Raw genomic sequence first — 12,592 nt, 5'->3', positions numbered from 1 at the left:
CTTCAACTTCATCACTAAGGCTTGTTTGGATATAATATATAGTTCTGTTAAATCTTATTATATATGTCTGGTATATTGAAGCTGTCCCCGAGTGCCGTAATGCCTGCTGTTTTGGAAGATTTTATTAATAAAGGTAGTCTATAGATCCGGTTTCCCTACACTGTGCGACAACAGGCCGAAATTATAATTCAATTGGCAGTAATTCCCGAGCGTCTGAGAGTTTTTTTTTTGTTTGTTTGTTTGTTTTCTCTGCCAGTCGTCATGATTCGGCATGTTTCGGTGTAACGAAGAACAGCTGCCAGGTTCATTAACATACTGATCAGCATTCACGAGGTGCTTTGCCTTGACTATTTATGGTTAAAAATGGGCGTGTACAGCGCGGGATAAGAGGTTGATCCATGTACACACACTTGTAGTCAATCTGTGATTTATAAAGGGAACATTGCTTACAGGTGTGCGTACACACGGTTTTATAAATCTGACTTTTTTTTGGCGTACGCCAAGTTGGGCTTTTGGGCGTACATACACTTATAGTAAGGATCCTACGCACAGTTTTATAAATGAGACCCCTGATGTTTATACTTGCGCGGTGGTGTGTGTGTCGAGCTGGCATGTGTGTGTGTGTGTGTGTGTGTGGGGAGTGGGTGATAGAGCGAGGGATCAGTGAGAGAATCAGTGAGCAATTATCTTCGGAGCGAGTAGCGACTCTAGAGTTATAGTAAGAGAAACAAAGTGTCTCCCCTGTTCTTTCTGACCAAGGTTGGAAATCTGTAGCAGGAAAAGTTAACCCTCTCCTAAATTTCATGTTGTTTATGGAGAAGGAGAACCAGGAAATGAGTCGGGGGAAATGTAACACTACCAAGCCACGACTATAAAACGGCCTTTAGGCAAACATCTGCAGTCCAAACCCTGCCATAAAAGACTTTTGGCATTCACAGGTGGAATGAATATCACACAATCATCACATCCTCTCCTAATTTCCTAAGAACAGCGATGGCATCATTGCGCTCCATATGTCTGAGCAGCTTAGCCATGTACCCTACTGTCAAGTCAGGGTGCCTGCAGGTGACTCCCTCCAACACGGCTTTCAGAGGGCTCTTACTCTCCCTCATAGAGTAGGTGTAAGTAATCCAGGTGGCAGGGAAGGAGCAAAGAGACGCCAGATGTTTGGTGTTCTTTACTCCCTGACTTTCTGGATCCAACAGAATCACCAGCTCTTCTAAAACATCCAGGTTGTCCAGCACTGTCTGTAAAGGCGCTGACAGGATGCTGGGACCTACAGAGGAAAGTTGGGTGGCGTTAAAATGCATTCTTCTGCCAAATTATTATATCAGTTTATTTAACTGGTATTATCCAAGCTCAGTGTAATGGGTTGTTCCAGTAATAACGCAATAGACTTAACAGCAGCCAGGGTCATACGCATTGTTATGGTTGTGACTGTTACTGTTCCAGTAGAACAGGATGCAGGAACAACGAGGTATAAAACCTCACCTACACATCACCAATACCCCTGAATCTTAACATTGTCACGGACTGACTCAAACATTAAGATATAGGCCTACATAGTACATTCAGGGCATTTTCACACATACCTTATTTGGTCCGGATTTTCATACTTTTTAGTTTGACCCGAACCAAAATTACAGGGAAGCCCATCAACAAACCAATCAATTATAAGTATCTGGAGACACAGCTATACGTACGTATAGATCTTTAGTGCGCTTGCATAACTACAGTGCGAAACCAAAACTTACCGGATCAAAGTATACAATGTAACAAAAACATGAACCTTGTTCCGGACCTTGGTTCGGACTTTCATGTGTGAAAACGCCCTTAGAGTTATAAGGAGTAATTTCCACTCACTCAGAATCCCCTCCAGATCATTGTTACCAGGTGGGTCAGACAGAGGAGAGAACCCTGAATTGACGTATGAAGATTTTCTGCTGTAAGTCAACACTGTGTGCTGGCCTGTGTTAGTCACAATAAAATGAGAGACACAGATGGTTAGAGTTACAGCCAGAACCACCCAACCCCAGTATAATTACATTCCAAAGGTTTGTTTTGAAATGGAGTGGTCAGCTTTCTGGTCAGAGACTTTTCCAGTTTCTTTTTCACTTTAATGCTCACTTATCTGTGTTGCAAATCTTTACTTTCAATATGCAAACCTCTTTTACTCTTCCTGTAGATTAGACAAGCACATAACACAAGCATGATGGAAATTAGGATGACCAACGGTACTGCCCCTGCAACAGTAGAAAAAGGAAAAAAGGCCACGGTTAAATTTAGACTATATGAGAAATGTGTTCCATAATCAAGTGTATGTTTAACTTACACAGTAGTACATCAGGATTACGTAGATCTGGAGAGAGGGGAGTTGTAGTAGCTTCATTTGGTTTCAAGCTGGATCCTGTGTTTGTCTGAATCTGACAAGAAAACAGATCAAATATCAAATATAGCCGGATCAAAATAACCAAAAACTCTCTGTCACGTTAAACCTAAACCATTTTCCTGTTTTTGTTCCATGTTAGAGAGGAAAATGCTCTTTCATTCTTTCGTTTAAAAAAAGGAACATGTTTTTGTAGAACAACTGTAAGGATTAAAAAGGCTATAGGTTTATGATGAATTTATGGAATTCATGATTTTGTGACTTGCTCAGAATTATTTTAATTCTATTTTTTAAAACACTTTTATATACCTGCCGATAATTAGGCTACTTAACCTTCTCTAAGAAATAATAATAATGAAAGGAATGACTCAAACCATGAAACCAAGACTATTTTAGGTGGGCTCATTTCCGTCTACAAAATAAACCATTTTAGGTGGGCTCATTTCCGTCTACAAAATAAACCATGACGCAATAACTTCCTCTTCAACAGCATGAGCACACAATTGTTTGGCTTATTGGTAGTCTATAAAAAATAACATAAGATCATTTCCTAAAAGAATTTCCGTCGGGGCCGTGCTGGAAAAAGTTGAAACATGGTTCGGTGCTGTTGGCTCTTGAGGAAAAAGAGAGAAACTGGGATCACGTACGCCAATTCAAAACGCTTTTAAAATAATACTAGACAATGCTTACCGGCGTCGGCGTAGGCCTAGTCACTGGAGACGTCGTCCTGATAGAAATTCAGAAAAAAATATTACTGAGTAGGCTTTTGCTTTTCACAAACACAAAGCGGTCTTTACTTGAATTAAAAACAGTCATTCTAGCCTGTTTCCGCACCGTGGTAACGATACAGCCATGGTTTGGTGTGATACTTCTACCGTTACTTAGGATGGATAATAATTAGCGATGTCATAATTAATAGGCTATTTATTTTTGGCCTTTTTCTGACATATCGACAGCCGCAGTTTTGCATTTTTTTTTCTCTCTCCTCCAGATTGTTAAACAGGCTTTCTTACCTTGGAGCTTCGCACGTCGTGTTATTAGTTCGGCTGCACGGGCTCAAAATGTTAAACCCGTCCGGACATGATCCACAAGTTTGGCAAAATAGACTGCTGCCATCATTGAACGTATTGGCTTTGCACGCTTTTCTCGGGAGTTCGTGTCTAGATCCGTCGTCACCATATCCACAATTAAAGGTGATTTCATATCCTGTAGGTATTGTTAAAAATAACAATAAAATATAATATTGTAATATAATAATAAAAATACTACTACTAATAATAATAATAATAATGACCTACCTGGGCCTGGGGTAGGACACAACTCACATGTACTCCCATTCCAGTAGGTTCCCAGTTTAGTACATCTTTCAGAGTGCCCCTTCATCACTAAACTGCTCTGTGGAGTAAAACATTCAGTGAGCTATAAGCTACCGAAGACATGGCGCCTCCCACTCCACAGCAAATGTAGGGGCATTGGTTTGAGCTGTAACAAATGCTCTTTTCTCTTTTCAGACCATGTAGTTATTTGTTTAATATTCATTGTAATAATTCATTGTTGTGAGTATTTGAACTGATCACCTACTGTCACCTAAACTGTAGATCTAATAAATGTAGCCTATTATTTATTTATTTATTAGATTTATGCCTATTTGGAAAACAATACCTCCGCTGTGTATTTTAAGTGTATTTCACGGTGTGTTTTTGACCGTTGAGGTATACTAACTTTACAACCAAACTCTTCACTTCCTACGAGCATGAGAAAAGAAATTGATAGGCTACCTCTGCTCAGCTGAAGTGTTAGTTTAGTTAAGCACCGCCAACATGAAATGATTGAAAAAAAAAAGAAAAAAAAGACGAGACCAAAATGTAGTTAAAATACTATAAAGTTTATTTTCGTTGCCTTTCACCTTTTGTTCACCTCTCTCTCTCTCTCTCTCTCTCTCTCTTTCAAACACAGACAGACTCACACCATCAGCGCCAGTCGCACTCGGTCCAGTCGGCTGATTAACTCAGAACCTTAGAAGTAGAAGTAGACAGTAAATTAGGAAACAGCTGAGATGCATATGAAATGCTTTGAGGGCATCCTGTAAATGTAAATTATTTCCGGGTAAAATGGTTCTGGAGAAAGTTGCAGCAGCAGTTGGCTTCCACATGTGGAAAATGGGGTTCAGCAATCGGACCGTTTTAAACAAGCCCGTTGGGAACTGCAATAGTATTATTAATTCAACAAAGTGACTCATGACATTCAAGCCACAGACATACTGTTTGAAAATGTGCAATATGACATTGTGTTTGTCTGCTTTTAATGTTGTTTCTTGTGTTTGGTGAGCCGAAGACACATTTCCATCCTGGTGGACAATAAAGATATAATCTATTCTATTTGTTGTGGCTTCACAGTAGGCTACATCCAACAGGCTTTAGCAAGGGCTGGAAGGTATTCAAAAATCAACATCAACATTATTTGTCACAATAATTTGTTAATTTTTTAATAATTTAATAAAGTATTGATATGTATGGTGATTATAGGCTACATCACTGCATGGCATTCCCTTCGCTGCTGCTTACTTTTTTCTCCACCTATTTAACACATGAAGTTCTGTTTATTCATCATGCCAAGTACTTCTTAAGAAGTATAGTAAATAGTAACATCAGACAATTGTTGCCTCTTTTTAGGTGGCAGGAGTCAAAATAAGTCATCCTCAACATCTGTTGTGTTCTGGTTTCAGAATGATGACGACAGCTGGAGAACAATTAAATACAAAACAGGGTGTAGCCTGTTAAAACAGTTGTGTAATGTTGGCTCTGGTTCTTCTTCTTCTTCTTCTTGGATTCCGGCAGTGTAGACGCTGATAAGCATATTACTGCCCTCCACAGGTCAAAGATTATCTTGTATCAGCGAGGACGGAATAACCCTCATGTTGTCCTCGGGTCAAATTTGACCCGTTTTCCAAATCCCTATATCAATTTTCTTGTTAATTACCCAATTTTAATTACCCCAAATAACATGGATGAGTCCACACAAAGCTCTTTGGCAAGTACAAATCTCTACTTTCATTAATTTTGGGGTGTTTTATTCAATTTTATAGCATGTGGAGAAAAAAATTGAAGTGGTCTCAAAATAGTATTGATGCTTGGACTGCCTTGCTGATTTTGACCCTTGCCTGCCTCATGATTCTTGTACTTGTAAGCTTACATATACTTTCACTTTGGCAATACATTCCTAAACTCATTAATTTGATAAATTCTGTTTATTGTCCATCCCTACTCTAACCCTGTCTGATGAATGACTGCATATAGCCAAGTAGGCCTGTTACATTGTTTGTGCTTCAGTGCACATGGAGCTAGGGAAACATGAGAGGTGCTTATTAGCCCTATGCATCACTAGCCTATGACACACTTTTCTCTCCTCCCTTTCGGAGTCACCTCTGTCAGCATCCTGATTTTGTCTCTAGCTTAAATTTTTACCAAATTTGGCAACAATCAGAGCAGTAAATGGGGCAAGGAGGAATGAAGTCATGAAGTGCAGCATATTTTTTTTGGACAGAGATGATCAACAAATTTGACAAACCACAAGACACTCCATCTGTTTCCTTGCAATTCCATTCATATTCTATATTTACATATATTCATGGTCTACAAACCAATTAAATTGTCTCTATGGTCTGTTTTGGCAACCTAATTGTAAAATTAAAGAGAGGAGCAGAGGAAAATCATGTCTCCAACATTTGAAAGAAATATTTAAGGAAAAAAAGAATAAGCTTTTTCATATATAAATCATATGACTCATTGCTATTTCTCAAGTTATTTGTTTTTCACAATTTACTGTATGGTGTCCAAAGAGTTCATTTCTAATTTTCTTCACCCAAATGTGAGTATGAGGTATGTATGCGTTATTTTAAATTTACATTATGCATGGAGAAAGTAATAGCAGGCTGTGGCAGCAACCTCATGTTATTACTGTTGTCACTAATACAAAATGCAACACAAGGATAAAGTTTGTTATGCCATCTGTCTATCACAGTAACATGATTATGGAACACCAGTTTGTCAGGTAACTGCAGAGCCACCAATATCTTCAACATTGGACAGTTTGGATGACAGTAACTGAAAATCAAGGCCTTGATTTTCATCAAATGATGATGATGAGAATTATGTATATATGTGTATATATATATATATATATATATATATATATATATATATATATATATATATATATATATATATATATATATATATATATATATATATATATATATATATATATATATATATATACATATATATATATATATATATATATATATATATATATATATATATATATATATATATATATATATATATATATATATATATATATATATATATATATATATATATATACATATATATATACATATATACATACATATATATACACATACATATATATATACATACATATACATACATATATATATATATATATATATATATATATATATATATATATATATATATATATATATATATATATATATATATATATATATATATGTATATATATATATATATATATATATATATATATATATATATATATATATACACATATACAGTACAGGCCAAAAGTTTGGACACACCTTCTCATTCAATGTGTTTCTTTATTTTCATGACTATTTACATTGTAGATAATCACTGAAGGCATCAAAACTATGAATGAACACATATGGAATTATGTACTTAACAAAAAAGTGTGAAATAACTGAAAACATGTCTTGTATTTTAGATTCTTCAAAGTAGCCACCCTTTGCTTTTTTTGATAACTCTGCAAACCCTTAGTATTCTCTCAATGAGCTTCATGAGGTAGTCACCTGAAATGGTTTTCACTTCACAGGTGTGCCTTGTCAGGGTTAATTAGTGGAATTTCTTTCCTTATTAATTTAAAAGCAAAGTTTTTTTTTTTTTAAAGATGACTAATAGAATTAGTGGAAGTGAAATTTTGGACATAAACTTGCAAAACTGTGGGAAGCACAACACGCAAGTTGCAATGACCATAAGACGGTGAATGACCTATTAGTGTTGCGTAGCTGATTAACTCATAGTGCAGTCACAGGAAGTTAGAAGGAAGTATTTAGTGTCTTGTTTGGATTGCAATGGGATGCACTGACACCGCCCTCAGGGTAGTTAAAAACAGATTTGATCTAGAAGATTATGCGTCTTTCCTACAAATAAGCTTTCCTTATTATTAAAACTAACTCATTATTTGCCAGCAATCAATTTTGACTGGGTGAAGCTATGTAAAAACAAAACAAAAAAAAAGTCCCTCAGAGCTGTCATGTCTGTCACCACGGTCTGCTCTTTGTTTATTTGTAGCAAAGTGTTTAAAGTAGTTACAATCATTTTAAGGAGCTAAGTGCTCCTCCTGTCAGCTATAATATCATGTGTCTTCTTTTATGTCCTGCAAGTGAAACATTTTTATATGTAATTTTAGGTGCTATGAGCACCACAAGGGACAATTTAAAATCCCCCTTGTTCTAAATGTTGCATGCAATGCATCTAAACTTAACACAAAAAGTAAGGAAATTTGTGTTTGGTAGATTATTTCTCTGTGGTAACAATGCTTTTTTGGCAATAGATCTTATACTGTTGGAAAGCCTGTTTAGTTCCCTTTGAAATGATGCCCCATTTGTAAGGAACATGCAATTGTGGGATGAGCAACTTGCATGTTGTGCAGCCCACTGTTGTGCAATTTTATATCCAAAATTTCACTTCCACTAATTATATTAGATATCTTTTAGAAAAAAAAAAATATAATTCTCATCATCATCATTTGCTTCAGGAAGGCCTTGATTTTCAGAGTTACTGTCATCCAAACTGTCCAATGTTGAAGATATTTGTTTTTGTGCTATGTTTAAAGGCTGAATGCCAAAAACTCACACAAAAACACAAGGTTCTTTGAAAAACAGGAAATTAAATATCCCTTACTCAGTGGGCAGGAATCCCTTTCATCCTGTTTTTGTTACTGACTGTTCTGAACAGTCCATGGGTTAGGGTGACCTTCCGGTCACAAGCTAGCTTCTCTAACCTTTAGGCCACCACTGCCCCTTTTTAAAGGGATACATTAGATCTAAATATAGCGTACACTTAAACTGAAACTGAGTTTTTATTTTTTTTATTTTGAGATGGACCTTTTTTTAGGCTAAAATATGTTCTGCTGTGTGGCCCCGTCCACAGCAGTACATTGCTTAGCTTCCATGTCGGGACTCTCCAAACTGGGGACTTGCTGACCGCCATTTACTGGTCCATTTCAGAAGATCTAAACCCAGCCCTTTTAACCCTCTTCGTTTTTAAGTAAGTGTGCTAGTTAACATTTTCATTCAGTTTTGCCTCATTATTTTGACCGTATAATATTCATTCATTTCACATTTCTTACAATATAAATGTACCCCATGTGAAATCATGAGTGGCAGCAAATTTTATGAATTTCATGGAAACAGGATGTTGAGGTTTTCTAGAAAGCTGAATCCTCATTTTCAAAATCTTGCTTTGTGAAACAACAGTTTCCAAAACCGCAAAGCTGGAAGTGACAGAAGTCTTTGAACAAACAAAACATCATTTCTCCAGTTTGAGGATTTGAAAGCTTGTCCATGTGAAACTGCCGCTGAACTGCAGCTATGTAATTATTTCACATCAATGGCACTTTTGGTTTTTTAAATTTTGTTTATGCGGATGTTTCTCATGAAATGCGGTTTAGCTTTCTGTCCACGCTTTCTGAAATGCTACTGTGTTTGTCCAATGCGGTCGTGCTTTGTACGCCAGGATACAGATTTTATTCAGGAGTTGAAAGAAAAATCTATTTTGTTCACTATGCAGTAAGTTAATAGCCACATTTTTTGCCTTTAGCTATTGGTGCTTCACATAGAGAGTATGGGGTGAGGGGATCTCTTCTCAGGGCCATCCAATCTCTGTACGACCAAAGTGAGAGCTGTGTCTGGATTCTCGGCAGTAAGTCGGACTCGTTTCAGGTGAGGGTTGGCCTCCGCCAGGGCTGCGCTTTGTCACCAATCCTGTTTGTAATATTTATGGACAGGATATCAAGGCGTAGCCGGGGTGGGGAGGGGTTGCAGTTCGGTGGGCTGGGGATCTCATTGCTGCTCTTTCCAGATGATGTGGTCCTGATGACATCATCGGCCTGTGACCTTCAGCACTCACTGGATCGGTTTGCAGCCGAGTGTGAAGCGGCCGGGATGAGGATCAGCACCTCTAAATCTGAGACCATGGTTCTCAGCAGGAAACCGATGGAGTGCCTACTTCAGGTAGGGAATGAGTCCTTATCCCAAGTGAAGGAGTTCAAGTATCTTGGGGTTTTGTTCGCAAGTGAGGGGACAATGGAGCGGGAGATTGGTCGGAGAATTGGCGCAGCAGGTGCTGTATTACATTCAATCTATCGCACCGTTGTGACGAAAAGAGAGCTGAGCCAGAAGGCAAAGCTCTCGATCTACCGGTCAGTTTTCATTCCTACCCTCACCTATGGTCATGAAGGCTGGGTCATGACCGAAAGAACGAGATCCAGGGTACAAGCGGCCGAAATGGGTTTTCTCAGGAGGGTGGCTGGCGTCTCCCTGAGAAGCTCAGTCATCCGTGAGGAGCTCGGAGTAGAGCCGCTGCTCCTTTGCGTCGAAAGGAGCCAGTTGAGGTGGTTCGGGCATCTGGTAAGGATGCCCCCTGGGCGCCTCCCTAGGGAGGTGTTCCAGGCACGTCCAGCTGGGAGGAGGCCTCGGGAAGACCCAGGACTAGGTGGAGGGATTATATCTCCAACCTGGCCTGGGAACGCCTCGGGATCCCCGAGTCGGAGCTGGTTAATGTTGCTCGGGAAAAGGAAGTTTGGGGTCCCCTGCTGGAGCTGCTCCCCCCGCGACCCGACACCGGATAAGCGGGCGAAGATGGATGGATGGATTGATGCTTCACATAGGACATTTCTTCCAGTTAATTTCAAATGGTCATGTTTAAAAAGACGTAATGCAAAACATAATGATGTAATGTCAACACTCTTAACTTAATGTGATGGTTCGGAGTAATTTCACCCTAGGGACCTTTGCACCATGACCTCGAGCCAAACAGCCCCCAAGAAGCTTTTTTCACCTGGGTCTAACATTGGGAGAGTTAGCGTAGCATTATAAGCTGAATAGCTTAGCGCAGGGGCTAATGGACCCCCGTTTGTATCTGGTAAATGACCCCACTAATAATGCCCGAAATAATACCAAACGTCTACAGTAGTACATATAGGTTATGTACTTGTGACCTATGTGATATGTCTCCTATATCACTCGGAGCCAGTCGAGTTGGTAACAGCCAGTTTATTATGCCTCTGCCTGCATTTACAATGGAAGACAACAGTGTGTGAATGCTCATCTCAAAGGACAACAGCTAGCATGCTCTGTCTGGAAAGACGGCACATGTAAATGCTAGTTAGCGTGCAGAAAATATTTTCCGAGTGGTTAAACATGAATAAAACGGCTGGTAACTAAATACAACCACTGCCAAATTAACTTCAAACAATTATTATATCTAACCAAACAAACTGGGTCAACTGGGTAGTTAACGCTAAATTGTCCACAAGCATTCACAGACATGTTACCTTGTTGGAAATCCTCCGTTGCTGTGAGGAATTTCCCATAATGCTGCGCTACAACTACTCGAAGCAGGTACGGCTTTTAACAGTAGGTGGCGTAGTTATGCCAATTTAGTAGAATTTAACCTGAACCCATTCAACTATGTTACATACACCCCCCTTCAATTCTGCTAAAGTGGGGCACAATAAACGAGGGAAAACAATACAAAATGAGATTTACAAACTCACAAAAAGGTACATAAGTTGTGTGACAAGTGTGATAAGAGCATTACTTAGTTTAAGTCAGTCAAAGACTTTCCTTCTGGAATAAAGTCAGGAAGGGAGTGGCCAATCCCCTTACCAACCCAGACATAAAAGATGCCGTTTACACCTCTCGTATGATAAACATTACTCCTAATACCATAATACTTCAGGTAAATACCAGTGTAAAAAAAAACTTTCACAACATCCAGCAATCTACGCAGAAAACATGTTCCTCACAAAGGAAAACAAAGAATCAACTGTTGACGCAGAGTCCTCTACAGTCTGCTCATTCATTTCACAAATAAGGCGAGCTGGGGGTTTTATATGTCTACCCGCCCTAGTGAAAATCTGCGGTGGCTGTGTGCACACTACATCTGCTTGTGTAAATGTACCCGGTTGAGTGTCAGTTGAACATTCAGGGCAGGGGACTAGTGTGTCAGTAGCATGTTCCGGGGAGGGGACTGTCTTGTCAGCTGTACGTTCAGGGGAGAGGACTTGAACGATCGCTGAGGGCGGGGAGGGTGCGCCCTGGTGTGCCACACCCCCAGTGGAGAACGTGGGAGAAGGCAACTGTGCAGCATAAACTGATGAACCAGAGACATTTAAGTCCTCACACGTAGCATTTGGGGCTACAGACACTCCACTCTCAGAGGGCAGAGCACTTACAGCCACAACTGGATGACCCTCAAACACATCGGCAGCAGCATCACCGTCACTTGCATCATCCATTTGCATCAGCCATTTAATTGTCTATGTCTCACTGTCCTGTACATCCGTGGGGACCACAAGGTCAGACAGGTGACTACCAGCAACAGATGGGCAACTTGACTCCAAGGCATCGTCACCCCCAGCAGGGAGAAAACTCACGGGAAGCAGAAGGTTCCTGTGAACAACTTTTTCCTTAGATGTCACGGGATCTCTGATGTGATACACATTGATTTCAGGTTTGACAGACACCACTTCATAGACTGTGGATTCCCATCTATCTGCAGTTTTCCTCTTCCCTCTTTCACCACGACTTGCAAGCAGAACTCGGTCTCCAAAAGTGAGAGGCGACCCCTTTGCTTTGCGGTCGTAGTACCTCGCCTGACGAGCCTGCTCCGTTCGACTGTTTTGCCGGGCAATACATGCAGCTTCAGACAGGTCACGTTTCAAGCGAGAAACAAACTCACAGTGGTCCACAACAGCATCGTTGGGGAGAGCACGCTGAAATACAACATCAATAGGCAGGTAGGCCTTTCGCGATAGTCAATAAATCGAGTTATCGCACGATAAAAAAAAATGAGCTCGAAAATTTTTCCGGCCGCGATAATTTCCATTTGCATGTTTGTTTGTTTTCCTCGTCTC

The 12,592-nt window shown here is 39.6% G+C and overlaps 1 protein-coding gene across 1 annotated transcript; it reads right to left on the bottom strand.

Annotated features, from left to right (window-relative positions):
* Positions 1–235: 235 nt before the first annotated feature.
* On the bottom strand, positions 236–3,766 carry igflr1 (IGF-like family receptor 1). Its single transcript, XM_028579582.1, has 7 exons — positions 3,685–3,766; positions 3,400–3,592; positions 3,077–3,113; positions 2,333–2,423; positions 2,166–2,243; positions 1,864–1,968; positions 236–1,276 (listed from the first exon to the last, which is right to left on the bottom strand). The coding sequence occupies exons 5-7, from the start codon at positions 2,209–2,211 to the stop codon at positions 951–953; spliced, it is 477 nt and encodes a 158-aa protein (XP_028435383.1). The 5' UTR covers positions 2,212–2,243; positions 2,333–2,423; positions 3,077–3,113; positions 3,400–3,592; positions 3,685–3,766; the 3' UTR covers positions 236–950.
* Between the last annotated feature and the right edge of the window lie 8,826 nt (positions 3,767–12,592).

Source organism: Perca flavescens, chromosome 6, assembly GCF_004354835.1.
Source record: "Perca flavescens isolate YP-PL-M2 chromosome 6, PFLA_1.0, whole genome shotgun sequence".
Taxonomy (NCBI): Eukaryota; Metazoa; Chordata; class Actinopteri; order Perciformes; family Percidae; genus Perca; species Perca flavescens.
This window is presented reverse-complemented; position numbering and strand designations above follow the sequence as displayed.

Coding starts and splice junctions, on each gene's coding strand:
- igflr1 (XM_028579582.1), bottom strand. CDS start 2,211: ATGCTTGTGTTATGTGCTTGTCTAATCTACAGGAAGAGTAAAAGAG. Junction 1,969..2,165: donor CTACAGGAAGAGTAAAAGAG/GTTTGCATATTG, acceptor TGACTAACACAG/GCCAGCACACAGTGTTGACT. Junction 1,277..1,863: donor TGATCTGGAGGGGATTCTGA/GTGAGTGGAAAT, acceptor TTTCCTCTGTAG/GTCCCAGCATCCTGTCAGCG.